The 24403-nt window shown below is 38.5% G+C and overlaps 1 protein-coding gene and 1 non-coding gene across 2 annotated transcripts; both read right to left on the bottom strand.

Annotated features, from left to right (window-relative positions):
• Positions 1-3824: 3824 nt before the first annotated feature.
• LOC122023242 (E3 ubiquitin-protein ligase XB3-like) lies at positions 3825-23815 on the bottom strand. The gene is made up of 5 exons (XM_042581315.1): positions 23754-23815; positions 14716-14856; positions 14521-14628; positions 14104-14138; positions 3825-4129 (listed from the first exon to the last, which is right to left on the bottom strand). The coding sequence occupies exons 1-5, from the start codon at positions 23813-23815 to the stop codon at positions 3885-3887; spliced, it is 591 nt and encodes a 196-aa protein (XP_042437249.1). The 3' UTR covers positions 3825-3884.
• LOC122025852 lies at positions 20019-20124 on the bottom strand. Its single transcript, XR_006123877.1, has one exon. It is a non-coding gene; the product is annotated as a small nucleolar RNA R71 (small nucleolar RNA).
• Positions 23816-24403: the final 588 nt, after the last annotated feature.

Genomic DNA, 24403 nt, shown 5'->3' with positions numbered 1-24403 from the left:
CTTCCTAGGACTAACCAACAGACGAAGCACTCCAAGATAAAGATGCAATATCTTGGCAAAGAGCGATGAATTCTGAAATAGAATCTATGTATTCTAGAGACCAAAACCAATTCCTCCTCTCGGTCCCTATCATAGGCTCTTATTCATAAAGTATTATACCCACCTATACTTACCTTCTTACCCAACCTTAGGTGGCCGGCCAAGCAAGCTTGGAGTCCAAGTTTGGGCTTGCCAAGCCAAAGGTTGAGCCAAGTAAAGGTGGCCGGCCCTAGCTTGGAGCCCAAGCTTGGTGTGGCCAGCCATATAAAAATAAAAGGGATTTTATTTAAAATCTTTCCTTATGTGGATGTCATGGTTTTAAAAGAGAGTTTAAAATTTAAATATTTCCTTTTATAGCTTTCTACAAAAGATTAAGAGAAAGGTTTGATATCTTTCCTTATTTGTAGTTAAAAGGAAGATTTTAATTTTTAAGAAAACTTCCTTTTTTTGTAACAATGTTCATGATTTAAAAGAGACACTACAACAAAAACTGCAAATGACAACGGATAATATCCGTTGTCGTAGGGTCAAAAAACCGTTGTAACTGAGGGCGTTGTAGAATGTATTGCCCTACGACAACGGTTTTGAATCCGTTGTTTTTGTAGACATTTGACAGCGGCTTTTATCCGTTGTTGTTTACATGCTCAAAATTTGTTTACGAAGGATACGACAACATTTTAAAACCGTTGTGGTAGATAATTTCGACAATAGAAATAAACCGTTGTGGTAGACTCTTTTTACAACAGATTAATTTTAAAACCATTGTGGTAGATAATTTTAATATGTTTTACAACAGATAAAACTGTTGTCTTTTCACTTTTTATAAAAAAAAATCCGTTGTGGTTACATACTTTTTATAATATTTCTAACAGTTGTCTTTAATATTCATGTTGTAACATGATAATAACAAACAACCAATCTTTATTTAATATAAACAAACTGTTGGATCGAGACGCGCTAGAGGGAGGTGAATAGCGCTCGCGGCTATTTCGTTCGATTCGTAAAACACTCGAGTAATTAAAACGCAGCGGAAAATAAGAAAGCAAACACACAGAGACAGGAGGATTTACTTCGTTCGGAGCCTTGATCGACTCCTACTCGAAGGCCCGCGATCCTTGATCGCTTTCCGTGGGCAACAACTATAAGCTCGTATAATTATTACAAACTAATTACAATTCAAAGCAGTAAAAAGATTATACCGACAACAAAGGACTAAATCTGAAGCTCCGGGTTGTCGAGGTGTCGTTACAGCACTTCGGGATCGTCTCGTAGGCAGCTTGTAGCAGTAAGATCACTTGAGAGTTATGTTTTGAAGCTGCTGGTCGAGACCCCTTATAAAGGGGGTTCAAGGCACCTTATACTGTTCACCAAGGCGCCTTGAATGAGCCGAGTCACCCGCGTGGATCAGTACGGACCTGGTCGAACTCTATCTGGTTCAAGGCGCCTTCAGCCTATCCAAGGCGCCTTCAACCTCCGGTCCAAGGCGCCTTGAACTCCATTCAAGGCGCCTCCAGTCTGCTGCGCTGGCCTTTTCCTGGCTCGCACCCGAGGTGCCTCCAAGCTCCATGGAGGCGCCTCGGCACTGTTCATCCGAGGTCTTTTTTGCACTTTGGTCCCTGCAAGATATGTTAATCCCAAAAATACCCTGCAGCACAAAGTTAGCACAAAACAATGATATAACTATTGAAATATTTAACAGTCTCTGGACTGTCCGAGTCTGACTTCAGGTTTCCTACCGGAAACCCTAGGTCGACCCGACGCCTACTGTTCCCTCTACGGAGAACGCGTCCTCACCTACTCCACTCAGGAGATTTACCTATTGCCAGTACGATCCTCCAGATCGACTGGACTTTTGCTCGGCACTCGATGCTTCCGGACTTTCTGCTGAACATCCGCTTCACCGGCCAGTTCAGACTTTCACCTGGTTCGCGACACCAGGACTTTCCACCTAGGGTTCCCACCCCCTAGGACTTTTGCCTGAAGCCATCGACCTGCCAAGACTTTCCGCATAGGGTTACCACCCCCTATGACCTAGGGTTACCACCCCCTAGGGTTTTACCTGCCTAACCGCAGCTAGGACTTTTGCCTAAGTATCACTTAGGACTTTCCTGCAAACTCCATGAACTTTGTTAGATAACACCACCACTTAACTTTGAGCCCTTTGCCATAAACAAAACTCAGGTTCGATCATCTGGTGCTCACTGCACCAACACAAACCACCAATACAAAACTAAATATTTACTACATTCAATCCATGAAAATGTTATCTTCAAATTTCAAAAATTAACTACACACATCAAAATGAGAAAATAATAGCTGTGTAATCGAAATCCATAATATGCCAGCTAAAATCCTCTTCCCAACTGAATCTTTAAAGCCTTTTCCAACAACTTACTGGTTGCATCTTCACGTGACCGAGTATATAAATTTCCCTTGGCAATCAAATCTGCAGAATTAAGTTGTAGGAGCTGATAAAAATAAACAAATTATAAAGACATTAAAAGATAAAATATACATGTAAGCGAATAAGAATTATCTTAACCTACTGAAACACATACGGATTGATGATACAATTAAGCTTTGCACTACGGTTGTCTTATTTGTGCAACATGTTATTGGAAATTAGCAACTGGTATAGAAGGAAATGAAATTGCATAACATCCACAGCTATTTGGCAATTTGCAACGATCTCAATCATATAAATCATATGGTTCTTCATTGAGTTCAATTTAGCCCAGTTGCATATTCAAATCAAAGCATGATACTTTAAGGTTAGCAATGCCATAAAACTTATCCAACAAACACTGAAAGGTCAAATGCAAAGTGCTAACATAACACATTCTAACACTGAGTAGAACTAATAAAATATTTTCACCCAGAACGCTAGTTATGCACTATATGTCAAATAAAAAGATAGAAGAGAACTCTTGTGTAATGGGGAAAAAAACTTCAGTTGCCCAAGTAGACAATAATTGGATAACATGTAACAATTAATGGAGCAAGCCAATGAAGCATCAGAGAGAATAGAAGAGTTACTCATGAAGTGCTTTGGAAAGTTACAAGGATTCCAACGATTGGAAGTTCACCAGACAAGAAATTTGTTGATAAATTCCTACAGTTGTTAAAAAAATCATAGTCAAACAGTTAACTCTGCAACAACAAACTGCTTAGCCACCAATAATCACATGAAGACTCACAGAAATCATAATGGGTTCAGAGAGCCAATAGATGGAGGAATTGTGCCCCTGAGCAAATTGCTTGACAAGTCCCTACATTTTTTTACATCAAGCTCAAGAAAACGGATTAAAGAAACAACTATATAACAAAAGAAAACAAGGGGATGTAAAAACTACAAGATGGTAAGGTGCACAAGTTCTCCAATCTCGGGTGGAATGTTCCCTTGAAGGTAATTAGCTCTCAGATACCTTGAAAAATAAATAAAAAATGTGACAACTTCATGCAACAATATATAGTAAATTCTCATTGCCAATAACTATAATCGATAAAAAAAATATATGAATAGAAGAAAACGCATACAATGCTGTTAGCTTAGTGCAGTTCTTTATGGAATAGGACCGTGCAAGATCAACAATTTATTCAAGTGTACAACATAAAAGTATCCATCATTGTGCTTTAAACAAGGTTAAAGACATGCTCAAACTTAGCTCAATCATTATGATCTCTTATCACAATCATGCGAACAATGCACCGTTGTCCATTGTTAGAAAGATATGTTCAACAAGTGAAATAACTATTAAAATATCGTAAAGTTCACCAAAGCCTCTGTGGTGCCGCAAGATCTACTAGCCTAAAATCCATTATAAGTTGGAAATCATTAGAAATGCTTAATCAAGGAGATGTTGTAATACCTCAGAAGCATCATCATGAAATGCTTCATCCACATTTGCAGGAGATAACAATTTTTTTCTTTCATTCAATATTATTTTCTCGCTTTCCTTGTTAGCGTCCATCAGAGCTACTTCTAGAAGAGCTCTTGCATCTGGATCAAGTTCACTGATGAACTTTAATGGAGAAGGCCAAACAAGAGGTTCTGCTACTGATGGGTTTAGCAAAGCTGCACAAGCTCCATGTGTTAGAGTGTATACTGAAAGCCTAAGCTTTTGTAAACATTTATTTTGAATAAAGAATCACATTTGGTCAAATTGTCTACATTTAGTTGTAGTTGTTCAATTAATTTATATTGTAGATAACATAGTATGTGGTGCCACATACAGAAGATGATGTTATCAGTACCTTATAAATTATAAACAGTAGCTCACGACCAAAATGAAAAGGAACAAACCATTGGAAGGTCGTAGTGTAATTAGGAATTAGTTTATCTTAACTATATAATTACACTAGTACACTTAGAGTGTATTGAGTAGGACCATTAGAGGTTGTTTCTTTTATACTGACTTTATAAAGGAACAAAGACCTCAGTTATTATGGAAGTGTGTGCTCTTAATCCTAATATAATAACAAGCACAAATATTTGATATTTATTTCTTTAATTTATCAATGGGTGAGATTTAGTTCGATAAATCAATAAGCCCGATAAGTTGGGAAATGACATCACTTATAGTGTGTGTTGTTGATTATAGAAGGAAACTATGTCCTAGAAATCTAGGTTGATAATGTCCCCAAGATGAGCTCATAAGGATTGTCATGTAAAATCCTGCAGGTGGACTCAGTCCGACATGATAATAAGGTTGAGTGGTACTGTTGGATCGAGACGCGCTAGAGGGGGGGTGAATAGCGCTCGTGGCTAAATTGTTCGATTATCGGAATCGTAAGAATTATCGGAGTTAAAACACGCAGCGGAAAGTAAACAAAACACACAAAGAGACAAGCTTTTTACTTCGTTCGGAGCCTAAGGCGACTCCTACTCGAAGGCCCGCGATCCTTGATCGCTTCCGGTGGGCAACAACTATAATCACGATAGAAATTACAAATTACACTGAAAGTATTGAAGTAAACTTGTACCGACAACTTAAGAAAGAAGAAGATTGAAGCTCCGGGTCGTCGGAGTGTCGCAACAGCACTTCGGAATGACTTTGTTAGCAGCACGTTGAAGAAGGAAAGCTCAGAACTTGATTCATTGAGATGCTGGTCGAAACCCCCTTATAAAGGGTGTTCAAGGCGCCGTGAAGGCTGTTCAACGCGCCTCCATGCTGCCTAGTCTTCCGCGTGGATCAGATCTGAACTGGTCGAACTTCATCCCTTGGAGGCGCCTTATACCCTGCTCAAGGTGCCTTCCAAGGCGCCTTATACTCCCTTCAAGGCGCCTTCGATGAACTTTCGCAGCCAGCTCAGCTTTTGCACCCGAGGCGCCTCCAAGCTCCATGGAGGCGCCTCGGACACTGTTCATCCGAGGCTTTAGGTTGCTCCTTTGCACCTGCAAGATACGTTAGTCCCAAACAATATCCTGCAACACAAAGTTAGCACAATAAACATGATAAATGAAGTATAGACAGTCTCCGGACTATCCGAGTCTGACTTCGGATTTCCATCCGGAAACCCTAGGTCGACCCGACGCCTACTGTTCCCTCTACGGGGAACGCGTCCTCACCTACTCCACTCAGGAGATTTACCTGTTGCCAGTCGATCCTCCAGATCGACTGGACTTTTGCTCAGCACTCGATGCTTCCGGACTTTCTGCTGGACATCCGCTTCCCCGGCTAGTCCAGTCTTTCACCTGGTTCGCGACACCAGGACTTTTCACCTAGGATTACCACCCCCTAGGACTTTTGCCTGAAGACATCGACCTGCCAAGACTTTCCGCATAGGGTTACCACCCCCTATGACCTAGGGTTACCACCCCCTATGACCTAGGGTTACCACCCCCTAGGGTTTTCCCTTTGCCTAACCGCAGCTAGGACTTTTCTCCACCTAGGGTTACCACCCCCTAGGACCTAGGGTTACCACCCCCTAGGATTTTCACCTCCCTAACCGCGGTTAGGACTTTCCTGAAACACTCATTCAACATGTTAGATAACAGAGAATCTTAACTTTGAATCCCTTTGCCATTATCAAAACTTAGGTTCGATCGTCGGATGCTTCCTGCACCAACAATCTCCCCCTTTTTGATTATGGCAACAAAAATTCAAAGTTAAGAAAATAATGCCATTAAAAGATAAGCATGAAAATACAAGCATAATGATAGTTAAGTGCAGAGCTCCCCCTTAATATAAAGACTCCCCCTTAATAAAAGCTCACTTTAAAATTTGAATTTCTTTCAATTTTCTTTAATTCTTTGAATTTTCTTCTACTCTCCCCCTTTGCCATATATCAAAAATCAGTTGAAAGCAAAAACAATCTTTTTGAGAGAAGGAAGAAGAAGGCTTGTAAAACTTAGTTAAACGGAATATTTTTCACCTAAGTTTAAAAGTCTAATATATGGATTATTTCGAATGATGTCTTTAGCCACTTTTGAGACTTAGTTGTTTTTAGAAAGACATACCTAACTAAAGTTAGAAAAACTTAGCTAGATTTTTTTTTTTAAATTTTGGAGCCAAGTTGTTTGTAAAGAAATTTAAAGTCTCAATTTACTTAGCAAAAGTCTTTTGAAAGCCATGAGTTAAATTTTGCAAGTAAAGAAATATGCTTTTTAATACTTTTAACTTAGAAAAGTATTTTAGCATTTAGAGTTAAAATTTATAAGGTGACTAAGTTTGAGAAAGTTTGAAGGTTGCTATATGAGTCACTTTAGCTAAGCCTTTTGCAAACAATGAATTTTGAGAATGTAGGTTCAGTTTAAAAAGGTACTTAGCTTAAAGGCTTAATTTTGAAAAATAGGAGTAAGATCTTGTTAATTTTTAGGATGAAGAGGGAGTAGCTAAATGTTTAATTTAGGTTATTTATTTTAGTTGGTCTTTAAGTCCAAGCATGATGTTAAATAGATTTTAAGTTATCCAGATTGTTTTGTTCAGGTATCAGAGCCCTAAAGTATAAGCATGCTCAAACTTCAAATCTCCATTTCTTTCAGGGCTAATTCCATATTCTTGTAAGTCTAGTAAATTTAGGGGAGCAAGATTTTCAAGTTAGTTTTTCAAGTATTTTTCAAAGGATTTTGAAATTAGTTTTTCAACGATTTTTCAAAGGTTTTTGAATAAGTTTTTTCAAAGATTTTTCAAAGGATTTTGAATAAGTTTTTTCAAATATTTTACAAAGGATTTTGAAATAAGTTTTTCAAGTATTTTTCAAAGGATTTTGAAATAAGTTTTTTTTCAAATATTTTTCAAAGGATTTTGAAATAAGTTTTTCAAGTATTTTTCAAAGGATTTTGAAATAAGTTTTTTCAAATATTTTTCAAAGGATTTTGAAATAAGTTTTTCAAGTATTTTTCAAAGGATTTTGAAATAAGGTTTTTCAAATATTTTTCAAAGGATTTTGAAATAAGTTTTTCAAGTATTTTTCAAAGGATTTTGAAATAAGTTTTTTCAAATATTTTTCAAAGGATTTTGAAATAAGTTTTTCAAATATTTTTCAAAGGATTTTGAAATAAGTTTTTTTTTTAAATATTTTTCAAAGGATTTTGAAATAAGTTTTTTTTTCAAATATATTTCAAAGGATTTTGAAATAAGTTTTTCAAGTATTTTTCAAAGGATTTTGAAATATGTTTTTTTTTTCAAATATTTTTCAAAGGATTTTGAAATAAGTTTTTCAAGTATTTTTCAAAGGATTTTGAAATAAGTTTTTTCAAATATTTTTCAAAGGATTTTGAAATAAGTTTTTCAAGTATTTTTCAAAGGATTTTGAAATAAGTTTTTTTCAAATATTTTTCAAAGGATTTTGAAATAAGTTTTTTTTTCAAATATTTTTCAAAGGATTTTGAAATAAGTTTTTCAAATATTTTTCAAAGGATTTTGAAATAAGTTTTTTTTTTTTTTAAGATTTTGAAATGATTTTGAAAGTAATTTTGAAAATATTTTTAAATAATTTTGAAATTGATTTTGAAAAGATTTTTAAATAATTTTGAAATTTATTTTGAAAAGATTTTGAAATTTTAAGTTTCTTAGTCATCTCACCCAATCTAAGTTTTCAATCAGGTAATCCTATAATTGTTGTGAGATGAATTGAGGTTCAATTTAAGGGTTTGGTTTAACTTTGTGTTAGATTCAGGTTTAGCTTTGGGTTCAACAAGTAAGCATTCTTTGGATAAACTTCTGGGCTATGGTGAGTCAAAAGGAACTCATTAAAGTAACCATGCCTTCGAGGTTTTCCAAATAGTCCTACCCATTGAACTTAATACTAATCCTTGGTCTAACTAGTTAGGATCCATTTAAGGGTAGCTTCGGTTAGTTCCACTTGGCCAAATGCACCAGGTCGAAGCCATATCTTCCTAGACATGCGATGCCCAAGTTTCCCTATCGTACTATCATCCAAAAACTTCACCGGTACTGTGGTTAAAGTTAAACTTAGCCCTTTTTAAACTATCCTTAATTACCCTGCCGGGTAATCTACTCTTGTTTTACCCATTTAGGGTAAATTATGTTCAGTTACCCTGCGGGTAGTTCAGTTGGAGGTGCCAACTAGTTTGGATCCACCATCTATTTTTGAATTTAGAATTTAGAATTTTAATTTCGAATTTTTAATTTTGATTTTGAATTTTGACTTTAATTTCGAATTTTTAATTTTTAATTTTTTATTTAGAATTTAGAATTTTTGATTTAGAATTTCGAATTTTTGATTTAGAATTTAGAATTTAGAATTTCAAATTTTTGATTTAGAATTTAGAATTTAGAATTTTTAATTTTGAATTTGAATTTTGAATTTTGAATTTAATTTTGAATTTTTAATTTTGAATTTAATTTTGAATTTAATTTCGAATTTTTTATTTTGATTTTGAATTTTGAATTTAATTTTTAATTTTTAATTTGATTTTAAATTTTGAATTTAATTTTATTTAATTTTAATGGTTTTTCTGTTAATTCCCCCTGGATCATAGCCTCGATATGGCCTATCGAGGTAGTATATTTGATCCTTTGGGATCAAATATTGACCAAATCCAACTTGACTAATCAATTTGGATTTGGGGACCCATGCTTGAATTATGTTTCTATTAACTAGAGACCGATATGATATATATTTTGTTTTGGTCTTAAATCCAAGTCCGGATTTGTTGTAAATGGCTCACTGTTTTCCAAGAATTAGATCCAAATTCTTGGAACCCAAGGTGAACCCTTCCAACGTGTCTTTGAGTTCTTTAATTTGAGTTTTCAAATTAGAATTTTCTTCCTCAAGTTGTTGGACTTGAGTCGAACTTCCAATTTGAACTGGCTCAGTTAAAGCACTGAAGTCAGTCGCTTCCTTAAGGGCTGTTACCTCCTTTTGGAGCGACTTAACCCGGACGTTGGATTTAGCCAACTTCTTTAATAAGTAAGGAATTAAATTTTCTGAATCATCTAAGATAATACTAGAAATTAGAGCACTTACAGTGGTTTTGGGTCATTCAGAAACGGATACGGATCCGTGGCTTCGCTCGGACTCGGTGTCTGATTCGCTCTCGGTTTCTGAATCGGGCTCGAACTCGAACTCGGTTTCAACAACATGTGCTAGTACTGGTAGAGCGAGAAGGCTTGCTTGCTCTTCTTCGTCCGATTCGGATTCATCTGATGACTCGGACCAAGTTGCCTTCAGTGCTTTCTTCGTCTTGCTTGTTCCTGCAAATAACGCAACACCTTCCTCAGCCGGAATAGCATTAGTCTGCTCAAATAATTTGTTTATTAAAACATGCTTACCTATTTTCGTATCAAGAATACCTTCGTGTAGCTCAATCAGATTCTCCCACAGCTCCTTGGCGCTTGAGAATGGGCCGACGCGATTTAGCTCCTTATTCGTTAAACCACACTGAAGTGTATACGTTGCTTTTGCGTTTGCTTCTACCTTTTTGATAAGGTTCGCATCCCAGTTCTCGTACGATAGTGGCTTGCCAGCGCCGTCAGTTGGCAGTTGAAGCTCGGTTTTGATGATCATCCAGACTTCAAAGTGAGTCTGAAGATACGCCTCCATCCGACCCTTCCAATCTCTGAAATCATCTTCGGAGAAGAGCGGTGGGCGAGCAGTGTTGTAGCCTTCTTGATGGGCCATTTTAGAAAGACAATCTCGCAAAATAAACACAATAAAACTTGTTCCAAGACTTAGTCTTGGATTAGTAGTGTGGGAGAGAAATAAAGATAGTAATTCAGGAATTTCGAAAAAAAAAATAAAATATTATTAAAATATTATTAAAATAATATTAAAAAAATATTACCACAAATTTTTGAAAACGTAATATTTTGTTAATTCCAACCAATGGTGAAAAGATGAAAATTAATTTTTCAAAAACAATTTTGGAGGGAAAAAATGAAAGGCGTAAGGTTTTAAACTATACAAACGACAAAGCCACGAAAAATGCTTGAATGGTGGTTGCACCAGTTCAAAGCGACCCCGCTCTGATACCAATTGTTGGATTGAGACGCGCTAGAGGGGGGGGGGGGTGAATAGCGCTCGTGGCTAAATTGTTCGATTATCGGAATCGTAAGAATTATCGGAGTTAAAACACGCAGTGGAAAGTAAACAAAACACACAAAGAGACAAGCTTTTTACTTCGTTCGGAGCCTAAGGCGACTCCTACTCGAAGGCCCGCGATCCTTGATCGCTTCCGGTGGGCAACAACTATAATCACGATAGAAATTACAAATTACACTGAAAGTATTGAAGTAAACTTGTACCGACAACTTAAGAAAGAAGAAGATTGAAGCTCCGGGTCGTCGGAGTGTCGCAGCAGCACTTCGGAATGACTTTGTTAGCAGCACGTTGAAGAAGGAAAGCTCAGAACTTGATTCATTGAGATGCTGGTCGAAACCCCCTTATAAAGGGTGTTCAAGGCGCCGTGAAGGCTGTTCAACGCGCCTCCATGCTGCCTAGTCTTCCGCGTGGATCAGATCTGAACTGGTCGAACTTCATCCCTTGGAGGCGCCTTATACCCTGCTCAAGGCGCCTTCCAAGGCGCCTTATACTCCCTTCAAGGTGCCTTCGATGAACTTTCGCAGCCAGCTCAGCTTTTGCACCCGAGGCGCCTCCAAGCTCCATGGAGGCGCCTCGGACACTGTTCATCCGAGGCTTTAGGTTGCTCCTTTGCACCTGCAAGTAGGGGTGTCAATTCGGGTGGGTCGGGTCGGGTTGGGTCGGGTTGAGTTTTTTTTTTTTTAACCCAACCTGAACCCGACCCGAACCCGAGTTCAACCCAAAACACCTCAACCCGAACCCGAACCCGACCAACCCAATCAACCCGAACCCGACCCATATAACCCGAAAATCCGATTCAAAACGACTTTTTTGGGCTATTTTCCCTATAATTCTTCACTTTTATCTCAATACTCCATCATTATCATACAAATATGATATTAATATACATAAAAACATCTAAATTTTTAAAATAAAATTTGATTTAACCCCAAAAAGACCCACAAAACCTTATATTTAAGCCAACCCGGGTCAACCCGGGTCAACCCGAACCCAACCCGAAATTTTTTTACTCTTCAACCCTCCAACCCGAACCCGACCCGAACCCGAAAATGTCCAACCCGAACCTGATTTTTTCCGGGTCGACTCGGGTTGGGTCGTCGGGTCGGGTTCATTTTTGACACCCCTACCTGCAAGATATGTTAGTCCCAAACAATATCCTGCAGCATAAAGTTAGCACAATAAACATGATAAATGAAGTATAGACAGTCTCCGGACTGTCCGAGTCTGACTTCGGATTTCCATCCGGAAACCCTAGGTCGACCCGACGCCTACTGTTCCCTCTACGGGGAACACGTCCTCACCTACTCCACTCAGGAGATTTACCTGTTGCCAGTCGATCCTCCAGATCGACTGGACTTTTGCTCAGCACTACTTTCTGCTGGACATCCGCTTCCCCGGCTAGTCCAGTCTTTCACCTGGTTCGCGACACCAGGACTTTTCACCTAGGGTTACCACCCCCTAGGACTTTTGCCTGAAGACATCGACCTGCCAAGACTTTCCGCATAGGGTTACCACCCCCTATGACCTAGGGTTACCACCCCCTAGGGTTTTCCCTTTGCCTAACCGCAGCTAGGACTTTTCTCCACCTAGGGTTACCACCCCCTAGGACCTAGGGTTACCACCCCCTAGGATTTTCACTTGCCTAACCACAGTTAGGACTTTCCTGAAACACTCATTCAACATGTTAGATAACAGAGAATCTTAACTTCGAATCCCTTTGCCATTATCAAAACTTAGGTTCGATCGTCGGATGCTTCCTGCACCAACAGGTACTATTCTTGGATTAAGATATTAATTAAATGAGTTGTCAGTAACTCACTTAATTAGTGGACATTCGACATCTTAAACATAGGGAGACTAACACACGCATAATAAGAAGGAGCCCAAAAATGTAATTTGGGATTGGTGCGGTAGTTCAATAATAGTTCTCTAGTGGAATGAATTATTATTGATAAAATTAAGTTGTGTGTTCGGGGCGAACACGGGATGCTTAATTTTATCGGGAGACCAAAACCAATTCCTCCTCTCGGTTCCTATCGTAGTCTCTTATTTATAGAGTACTATACCCACCTATACCCACCTTCGTACCCATGATGTAGGGGCTAGCCAAGCTAGCTTGTGGTTCAAGCTAGGGCCGGCCAAGCCTTGGTTCATGGGTGGCCGGCCCTAGCTTGAACCCAAGCTTAGGTGGCCGGCCCCCATTAAATTTAAAAGAATTTTAATTTTAAAATTTTCTTATGTGAAAGATATAATTTATTGGAGAGATTTAAAATTAAAATATCTGTTTTAAAAGGATCTACAAAAGATTAAAGAAAGAGATTAGATCTCTTTCCTTATTTGTAGATTGGAAAGATATTTTATTTTTTATTCTTTATAAATTATTCACATGTAGAAAAATTAAAATTATAGAAATTTCTTTTTATCTACCATGAAGGGATTGTAAAGAGAAATTTTATTTTTTTAAAATTTCCAAAGACAAATAAGGAATTTTTAATTGTTGATTGAAAATTATCTTATTTGCTCTCCATGAGGTGGCCGGCCATATACAATTGATTAGGAAATTTTATTTAATTTTTCTTAATTAATTGTTATCAAGGAAAGTTAAGGAAATTTTATTGTAATTAAATTTCCTTATTTACCAAAGCTAAGGAATATAAAAGAGGGGGTTGGGGTGCCTTCATGAGACACAACCTCTATTATTCTCTCCCTCTTTTCCTTGGTGTTGTGGCCGGCCATCCTCTCTCCCTCTCTTCCTCTTTGTGGTGGCCGAAACCTTATTTTGCTTGGAGCTCTTGTGGTGGCCGGATACTACTTGGAGAAGAAGAAGAAGAAGGAGAGAAAACTTGCATCCCTTGGAGCTTAGTTGGTGGAAAAAGTTCTTCATCCTTGGATTTTGGTGCTTGGCCGAAACTTGAAGGAAGAAGAAGAAGGTGCTAGGTGGTCCTCATCTTGGAAGATCGTTGCCCACACAACGTCTGAGGTTAGAAGAGGAATACGGTAGAAGATCAAGAGGTCTTTCTAAAAGGTATAACTAGTATTTTTCCTTTCCGCATCATACTAGTTATTTTTGGAAATAATACCAAAATACAAGAGGCATACGATTCTAGTATTTCGAATTTGTTTTCGATGTTGTGTTCTTTTGTTTTTTCTTTTCCTTGTGATTTGATTGTTCTTTTGGATTGACCTAAAGTTATTTAAGGAAATTAAATATTAACTTTCCTTAAAAGGCTTTGTCTAGTCGGTGGTGGTTGTTCCCATATCCAAGAAGGCCATGTGCCTCGCCACGTCAGTACTGGGAGCCAATTTTGGAAACTAATATTTAATGAAATTAATAACCTAGGTGATTTGGATCAAACATGTTAAGTTCCGCAGGAGATCCAAGTCTAAACCTAAAAGAACAAATAGATTAAACTTTGGATCAAACGTGTTAAGTTCCGTAGGCGATCCAAGTTTAATTTAAAAGAACACATGGTAGCTAGGAAAAGGTTCAGACCTTTGTACAAAAATTTTTGTACAGTGGAACCATTAGGTTTTCCGAGTAGCAACCAACACCATGATTGTGCTTTATAGCTACAGAATAAGGTATTCTCCTGTGGAATATGGATCAACATATGTTTAATAACAGTGAAACAAAGACAAAACTTCCATGAACACAGAAATTTTAATTAGTTTGTTAGTAGATAAGTTGAAAATTAAGAGAGAGAGACTCCTTAAATTGACTCTCCTGATGTATGAAAAATTTTGATTCATTATAATTCATCTCAACTAACAAAAGACAGCCAAAATATAAAAAGGCTAAATGCTGCCTAAAAAATTCCTAAAAAGAGATTTCATGGTTGTTGGAAGATAATCACCAAAAGGCCAACTAACAAAGAACATACACTGTCTGTTTGTTCAAGATTTCAATTGTAAAGCTAGCAGTTCCAATTTCTCCAAGAGTATAGGCAATTTGAAAAGATGAAATATGCCCACCCGAATGAATCCCTCTGGAGCCGATCTGCTCCCCATGCAAGCAATGTGCGAACACAATCCAAACTTCCTCCGCGAGCTGCCAAATGTAGAGGAGTGCTCCCAGAATGACTGAAAAATATGGATTTCGATCTCAAAATAGAAATTGACACATAAACATAATGGCAAATGATCGAGTATATAAATCAGTCAAAATACCCATATTCCCTAGTGGAAGAAGAAACAAGAGCCCCATGGTCTAAGAGTACACGGACACACTCAGTCCATCTTCGCCGTGCTGCAAGATGTAGAGGCGTCTCTCCCCTTTCATCCCCAACATTTACAAACCGGGCAAATCCCCTAATAACAGTATACCAAAAGTAAAATTGCAGAGCTAAGTAATTAAAACAAGGCCAAGGACCATCAATCAAAATGAATCAAGGGACTTGAAAAAAACCGCATCAAGAATCAACAACCGCAGTGGATTGGGAAATCCACTGCGGTTGTTGATTCTTGGTGCGGTTTTTGTCAACTTCCCAGAAACATAATCCCAGTCGAAGTAGGATCGGGCTCCAAAACCACAAAGCTCACATAAGCACTAAGAGCTTGAGGCAACGATATCTTCGCGGGGGTGGGATGGGAGTGAGCACGGGTAGTAAGGTTCGGAAGCCCTTTCCCAAATAAGAGAGCACCTAAATCCAACAAAAAGGGAGCCAAGCAAACAATAAAACCTCATAGGCATCACCTTTATCAGGGGAATCGATCCCGACGCAGTAGCCTGAACCGAAAAGGGTTTAGATTCAGCCAGAATCTCTCCATGGACAGTTCGACCGAGGAGTTCGCCACCCAAACCCGGACAGAGCTGGGGGAAGAGACACAGCGGCGTCGATCCGAGCCTCGGAAGCGAAAGTCCACCAGAGAAGAGGGGGCGACGGTTTGTGTAAGCAACGGATGAGGAGCTTCTACGACGCGGAGAAAGAAGGCGAAGTGGCTACGGGGCCACGGAGAAGTGGGAATGTCTCCGTTGAAGTGACCGGTGAAGAATCGCAGAGGAAGAGTGATAGCTTCTTGCCTTCATCGCGAGCAGGAGAGCAACGAAACGGATCGCTCCATTTGGTGTCATGGCGTGAAGAGATAGTCGAGGAGAGGAAAGAAAAATAGCTTAGGGTTTGGGAACGCTAAGGGGAAAACACGGCGTGAAAAGATTTTTGCAGAGTGGGAAAGCAAAACTGCGAGCGGAAATGACTAAACGAATAAAGCCAAAGACAACGGTTTTATCAAAATTGTTATCGTAGCCCCTAAAAAAGTGCTTAAAGACAACGGTTTTAGAAAATCGTTGTAAAAAGTGTTGTTGATTCAAAAAGAAATCGTTCAATGACAACAGTTTTCCCAAAACCGTTGTCTTTTATATTTAATGGGGAGTTCAAAGACAACGGTTTTGGCCAAAACCGTTGTCTTTGAGCAAATACGCAACGCTTTCTCTTAAAACTGTTGTCGTAGGGGTGTTGTCTTTTAACATTTTTGTTGTAGTGAGAGTTTTAAAAATTATAAATCTTTCCTTTTATAGCTTTCTATAAAAGATTAAGAGATAATATTTGATATCTTTCCTTATTTGTAGTTAAAAGGAAGATTTTAATTTTTTAATAAAACTTTCCTTTTTTGTAACCATGTTCATGATTTAAAAGAGAGTTTTAAAAATTATAAATCTTTCCTTTTATAGCTTTCTACAAAAGATTAAAAGAAAGATTTGATATCTTTCCTTATTTGTAGATTTTAAAAGGAAGATTTTAATTTTGAAGAAAGCTTTCCTTTTTGGAAATCATCCACATGTTTTAATAAGAGAGATTTTAATTTATAAAAGTTTCCTTTTATAACCAACCATGAAGGGAAAATTAAAAGGGAAATTTTATTTTAAAAATTTTCAGAAACAAATAAGGAAGTTTTAATTTTGTGTTTAAAACTTTCCTTATTTGTAGTGCTAGAGGTGGCCGACCATGATAAAGTTTTAAAGGAAATTTTATTAAATTTATTTTCATTGGCAAAGAGAATAAGGAAGTTTTTATTAAAACTTTTCTTATTTGCCAAGACCAAGGAATATAAAAGAGATGATAGAGGTGCCTCATTATAACAACTCTCTTCTATTCCTCTCTTTTCTTCCTTGGTGTGGCCGACCATTGTTCATCCTCTTCTCTTCCTTCTTTCTTCTTCTTGTGGCCGAACCTCATCATCTCTTGGAGCTTGGAAGGTGGCCAACTCTAGCTTGGAGAAGAAGGAGAGAAAGGAGGCTTTGTTCTAGCGTCCCTTGGAGCTTGGTTGGTGGCCGAAGTTCTTCATCTCAAGGAGTTTGTTGATTGGCCGAAACTTTCTTGGAGAAGAAGGAAGCTTGGGTGGATTCTCGTTTCGGGAGATCGTCACCCATACGACGTCCGAGATAAGAAGAGGAATACGATAGAAGATCAAGAGTTGTTTCTTACAAAGAAAGGTATAACTAGTAATTCTATTCCGCATCATACTAGTTTTATTTGTATGGATTTTGAAATACCAAACACAAGAGGCTAGTGATTCTAGGTTTCGGATTTGTGAATCAAATTAGTGTTTCTTTGTTTTTCGATCTTGTGATTCGATTGTTCCTTTTGGTTAAACCTAGGGTTACTATAATTAGATTGAATATTGAATTTCTTTGAAAGGCTTTGTCGAGGAAGTGGTGGATGATCCCATACCCAAGAAGCCCTAGTGCCTCGCCATGTTTGACCTGGGAGCCGATCTCAGAAATAAATATTTAATCAAATTTGTAACATAGGTGGATTTGGATCAATAATGTTAAGCATCGTTTGCGATCCAAGTTTAAACCTCTAAGAACAGATAAGTTAAATTTGGAATCAATAATGTTAAGCTCTATTTGCGATTCCTAATTTAATTTCTAAAGAACACAATAAGTTGTTAGGAAAGGTTCAGGAATTGTACAAAATTTTTGTACAGGAAAATCGGTACGATATTCTGAGTAGCAACCAACAATATTCAGCATAAATACTCTTTTGTTTGGAGATATGCTCTTTTGTGTGTTCTCTTGTTGACAGGATGTAATTTGGAGCGAAAATGGAGCAAAAGCGATTAGGCCGTGTAGCCAACACGGTCGTGTGGCCATATCATGTTCCGGCCGTGCCAAATGGCACGGCGGTGCTTGTAATCCAGATTTGAAGAGGGCCACAGTCATGTCGAATGGCACGTCCGTGCCAATTACCCCGTGGCCAAGCAGCACACAGTCGTGCCGAATGTCACGACCGTGCCAACATTCCAGAGGTAGAGAAGGTCACGGTCGTGTGAATCCACACGGCCGTGTGACCTTGGCAGAGAAGTAGAAGGCCACGGCCGTACAACCTCGCACAGCCGTGTGACTCAATCCAAGAGGAAGCCATGTGAGGCCATGTGGATTCCACATGGCCGTGTGACGAAGAACACGGGCTATGCCACGCCAAAACAGAGCTGTGCTGAATTCTGGGCAGATTGCAGACTGATCATAATTCGGTCATAACATTGTACTTCGTTGGATTTTCGGACGGTTCTTTATATCGAAACGTAGCTGACTTTAAGATCTACAACTTTGCTTCAGATCCAACAAAGAGAAAGCAATGGTTTCCCATGCTAAATGGCACGGCCATGCCTCCCAACCGCGGGTTCAACTGGACCTCCGCCCAGACCGCAGACCAAACTTTAAACTGCCATACCTTTCGGCTCGGTTGGAACCAAGGCTCGATCCAAGTATCAGATTGAAGATAATTTCAAGGGATACAATTTGAGTTCAGGATGAATCTCGATAAAACCTTATTTAATGGGTGAAAATCCTGGTTTACAGGATGCCTATAATTCTGATTTTCCTGGCAGCTTGGAGGAGGTATAAAAGGGTCAAGAACCCTATTCTTGGGATCATCTTTGGTTTGGAATTTCACCCCATCTCCTTGGGAAAGGGTTCTCCCCTTTGGGGAAAACCCTAGAGCTTTATCCACCGCCATCTCTCGACATTCTGTCCATCTCCAGAGCAAGGAGGCATCACCAAGACATCGGAAACCTTGGCAAGCATCTCTTCTTCCCCTTCTTCTCACATCAAGGGTTGTAAGTGTGCTTTACTTTATATTTTGGGGTTGTTCCTCTCTCGCAATGGAGTAGATCTCCTTTTCTATGGATGTAGGGAGTAGTTTTGGATAGGGTTTGATGTAAGACTCATGTTTGTGCCTTTGCTCGTTGGATTATTTCTCTTGCTTCGTTTCTATTTGATATGCATGAGACTTGTTGCCTTGTCATGTTAATTGATTGTGTAGGAATTGCTAATTTCGTAAAGAGAGGATCTTAGATCGTACACCCGAGGGGCCCTAGTGACAGGGGTAATCCGTTCATGGACGTCTAGGATATTCCCTTGAAAGGAGAGGCAACTTCTCCACAAGGAAGTAAGAGACCAAATCAAACCCCTATCTCTATCCCTAATGATACCGATTAGATTTGTATTCTTGTGATCTATCGAGGCACCCTAGTGACAGAGGTTAACCGTAATAGGATTTCACAGGGATCTTCTATGATTAGTACTTAAGGATAGTAGCTTTAACTTCCTGCGAAGGTATGTTGATTGACAATGAGCAAAAGATAGGACATGATGCATCAGGTTCCACCACGACGAAACCGAAATCCTAGAATCCATTTCACAAAGCTCAATTCCCTCCAAGATCGACTCTCTCATCCTTCTCTTTCTCTCTTCAATCACTCTCGTTAGTTTGCAAGGGCCAAAGCCAACTTTCTACCATCTAGATAACTTACTTTGCGACGTCTCTAGTGCTTAATCAACAGTCCCTATGGTTCGACAATCTTATATATTACTGACGACGAATCCGTGCACTTGCGGAATCGTAACAAGTTTTTGGCGCCGTTGCTGGGGACTGTTCGCATTAACATTAGTAGATTAGCAATTTAGTCCATCTAGACTTGTGAATAGCTTTTATTTTTTCCATTTTCATAATTCAAACAAAAAAAACTCTGCATTTATTTCTTGTTATTAGTTTAAGGTTCAGTTTTTCTTTATTTTTGCATTCTCTTTCTTACTCTTAATTCTTCATTTTTGTTTTTCTCTCATAATTATTTCTTGAATATCCATGAGCACTAACATGTCAAGCAGGGCCTTAAGAGGTTTCTCTGCACCCATTTTTGCAAGATTTTTATCTCCTATTGTGCAGCCTCATATTGAAGTAGAAAGTTTCCAACTAGACTCAGAGTTAATTTTCATGATACAAGGTAACAAATTTGGAGGAGAAGCATCAGAAAGTCCTTATCTGCACCTTGAGACATTTCTAGAGCTTTGTGATATGGTAAATTGTGAAGGAGTATCAGCAGATGCAGTTCGGTTGATGACATTTTCTTTTAGTATTAAGGATAAAGCAAGGACTTGGTTATATTCTCTCCATCCTTAAAGCATCACAAGTTGGGAACAATTGGAGCAGTAATTTCTGAATCATTTTTCCCTCCAAGCAGAACAATTTATATGAGAAATTACATCACAAATTTTGCTCAGGCATATGGAGAATCATTATTTAAAGCATGAGATAGATTCAAGAGTCTACAAAGACAGTGGCCTCATCATGGTTTAGAGAAATAGATGATTCTACACATATTCTATAGGGGAATTTCTTTTTCAGATAAGTGTTTGTTAGATTTATCAGCTGGAGGCTCTTTTATGGACAAGAGTATAGAAGAAACTTATACATTAATTGATCAAGTGACATTGAACCTCCATGGATGGTCGAGCAAAAGTTGGATGAAATCTCCCTCAGAAATTCAAGAAGTACAAGCCATATATACAAGAGAGCCTGTCAAACAAAATGCAGTTCAACCACCCAAGAATGTCGAAATTCAGAAGTCACAGAATGAGGAGTTCAAACATTTGGGGGCAAGGATTGAGAGCATAGTTTCAAAATGGTTCAAAGAAGATCCCCCTCTTATACAAATAAGATCTAGTGAAAATTGTAATGATATTAAGTTGAGGGGTGACAAGAATCATGAAGAACTTCTGAAAAATGACTTGTATAGAATTGAGGAGAAGAATAATAGAAGATCACAAGACCTCAGTTTCATTACTCTAGGAAGTTCACAAAGGCCACAAGTGCCCTTCCCTCAACGATTAATCACACCAACACTAGATAAGCAAATTGGACCTCCTCCGGAAGCTCAAAGGGAATATGGGGAAAAGGAAGTACCTTTCCCAAGACCTTCACTAAAGGTTCCTTTTCCACAAAGGCTAGTGAGGGTCAATGAAAATGAAGACTTTGGCAAATTCTGTGACACCAATATGGTTGAGTGTAGATTTCTGGATGTATATGAATATGAGGACTCTTCAGATGAGGTTTGTGATGATAATGCAGTGGATAACAAATTTTCAGATCTACCTTCTGGGTTTACAAGGTGTTATGATGAAATTAAATTTTCAGATGACGAATGTATTGAGGTAGATCAACTTAAAAATGCAAACGAAGTCAATGATCCTCCTATAGTTGATTCTCCTGTTAAAGATATAGACGTTGGTTTATTTTTCAATGCTTGTGTTGATGATGATGATTTGGAATAATGTATAGGGAGCTGCATTGTGGAAACAACATCTCAAGGATCACCTCCTTCGTCCACACAACCCTTAAAGGTAAGAATTGCAAGGGTTGAACATGTTGTGGACCAATGTGTAGGGACTCATGTAGATATGGGTGAGTCCCAAGAATCACCATCTATTGTATCACCAACACCTGAGCTAGAGCCAGACCCATCAATTGATTTAGAAGAGGTCACATCCACATGTTTATAAATTTCAGGAATCTCTCAGCAAAATAAGGTTAGTATTTCTTGTACTCTTTTAGAAAATTTTATAGAGGTATCTATCATTGACTTTGTTGGATGTGATTCAGTTTTTATTTCTTATCCTGCTTATCTTAATATGGTTATGACTCTATCTTATCTAATACGTTTGTGGGAGATTTGTATTTTCTTTGCATGTGCAGATTTCACTTGGGCTAATATTTGGAAGCTCAATCTGAACTATCTTCGACCACCTGAAAAAACTTCAAAGAACACGAAGAAGTAGAGAGCGATACTTCATTTTTTAACTCCAATATTGAAAGCTCCCTCCATAATAAGAGCCCTTGGTAGGAGGGTGATGAAATATCTTACCCCTCCAAGAGCGAGATTTCGATGGATCTAATGAGGTGGTCGAGCTAATGACCTTAAACAAGCGCTTCTTGGGAGGCAACCCAAGTTCAATCTTGCTTTCATTTTAGTTTTAGTTTATTTTTACTTCATTGATAATAAATCATACCCTCTACTTAGTTTTTCTTATCTATCTTATTTTCATAGATTTCAAAGTTATGGAGGAATGTGAGCATTGGATAGAGGAGTATCTTCAAAAACATGAATGTCAATGATTTGGAGCTCATCACTTGGTAACTTCTCTTACTTTAAATCTCATCCACATTGTTCTTAGTTTTCATTGGGACAATAAAAATTTTAAGTCTGGGGGGATGCATTAGATGCATTTAGTTTAGTTCAGTTTTTGCTTATTTCTTTTTACTTAATAAAATTTTTGCTAGTTGCATCTTACATCACATCATGATTGTTTGTTTCTTATTGCAAAATACTAGCACGTTTATTCTAGATTTCATGTGATTTATTGGCTACTTATGGTGCTAGTATGTTTAGTGATCTATCTTTTTTTATCTTTGATAGCATGAAGTGAGCAATGTTTTTACTATAAGAATTTAAGTATTGACTTGGTTTTAGGATCGCTATACACTATGTCTATTTTTTATGGTTGATAACTCTAAAATAGTCATGATTCATAGAATTGGACTAGTACTTGTGCTTCTATGGTAACCTCTCAACTACATTTTGGTTACTAGATAAACTCAGATCATGTAAGCTCATTTGGAAAAATCAATCCCAATAATAATAATAATAATAATAATAATAATAATAATAATAATAATAATAATAATAATAATAATAATAATAATAATTGAAAGTTTGTTCAAGTTTAATACTTTGCAAACATTCAAAGAAAATAAATAAGGGATAAAAAATAGTTGTCGTGAGTGGAAACTAGTAATTCACCCCTTTGAGACCGAGTTAGGTTACTGGGGAAATGAATGCTATGATTCTCTTGATACTGAGTATTCCTTTAAGACCTTGTGTAGATGTTGCATAACATTTTTGAGGGGAACGAACCTTACGTGTGGCAGGTAAGTGCCTATCGCCGGAAGCATAAGGAACACAATTTTATGACGACTTGACTAAACTTAGGGATTGAAACTTGATAGATTTAGGCCACTTTCGCACTGAGCACGGAGGACTATTACTTAGGTCATACTCAAACTACTTTTGTATCTTAATCACCAATGAAATCATCTGATAGGATTAGATTGACTCGCTAGAGATTATGATACACTATTTTACCACATGAATCTAGATTGCGGGTTTGCTTGAGGACAAACAAAGGTTCAAGTCTGGGGGTGTGATGTGCGTAGATCTTATGATTATTTATACATGTTTTGACGCACATTCACTTACTTTCTTCACATATATTCTATGTATATTCACCTCTCTTAGCATATATTCAGCATAAATACTCTTTTGTTTGGAGATCTGCTCTTTTGTGTGTTCTCTTGTTGACAGGACGTTATTTGGAGCGAAAATGGAGCAAAAGCGCTTAGGCCGTGTAGCCAACACGACCATGTGGCCATAGCATGTTCCGACCGTACTTGTAATCCAGATTTGAAGAGGGCCACGGTCATGTCGAATGGCACGACCGTGCCAAACACCCCGTGGCCAAGCAGAACACAATCATGCCAAATGTCACGGCCGTGCCAACATTCCAGAGGTAGAGAAGGTCACGGTCGTGTGAATCCACACGGCCGTGTGACCTTGGCAGAGAAGTAGAAGGCCACGGCTGTGCAACCTTGCACGGCCATGTGACTCAATCAGAGAGGAAGCCGTGTGAGGCCATGTGGATTCCACACGGCCGTGTGACGAAGAACACGGGCTATGCCACGTCAAAACAGAGCTGTGCTGAATTCTGGGCAGATTGCAGACCGATCGTAACTCAGCCATAACTTTGTACTCCATTGGAGTTTCAGACTGTTCTTTATACCGAAACGTAGCTGACTTTAAGATCTACAACTTTTCTTCAGATCCAACAGAGAGAAAGCAATGTTTTCCCGTGCTAAATGGCACGGCCATACCTCCCAACCGCGGGCTCAACTGGACCTCCGCCCAGATCGCAGACCAAACTTTGAACTGCCATACCTTTCGGCTCGGTTGGAACCAGGGCTCGATCCAAGTATCAGATTGAATATAATTTCAAGTGATACAATTTTAGTTCAGGGTGAATCATGAGAAAACCTTGTTTAATGGGTGAAAATCCTGGTTTACAGGACACCTGTAATTCTGATTTTACTGGGCAGCTTGGAGGAGGTATAAAAGGGTCAAGAACCCTATTCTTGGGATCATCTTTGGTTTGGGATTTCACCCCTTCTCCTTGGGAAAGGGTTCTCCCCTTCGGGGAAAACCCTAGAGCTTCATCCACCGCCATCTCTCGACATTCCGTCCATCTCCAGAGCAAGGAGGCATCACCAAGACATCGGAAACCTTGGCAAGCATCTCTTCTTCCCCTTCTTCTCACATCAAGGGTTGTAAGTGTGCTTTACTTTATGTTTTGGGGTTGTTCCTATCTCGCAATGGAGTAGATCTCCTTTTCTATGGATGTAGGGAGTAGTTTTGGATAGGGTTTGATGTAAGACTCATGTTTGTGCCTTTGCTCGTTGGATTATTTCTCTTGCTTCATTTCTATTTGATATGCATGAGACTTGTTGCCTTGTCATGTTAATTGATT

The sequence above is a fragment of the Zingiber officinale genome, chromosome 9B, assembly GCF_018446385.1.
Source record: "Zingiber officinale cultivar Zhangliang chromosome 9B, Zo_v1.1, whole genome shotgun sequence".
NCBI classification, from domain to species: Eukaryota; Viridiplantae; Streptophyta; class Magnoliopsida; order Zingiberales; family Zingiberaceae; genus Zingiber; species Zingiber officinale.
The sequence above is the reverse complement of the archived record's forward strand: the minus strand, read 5'-3'. Positions and strand labels throughout refer to the sequence as shown.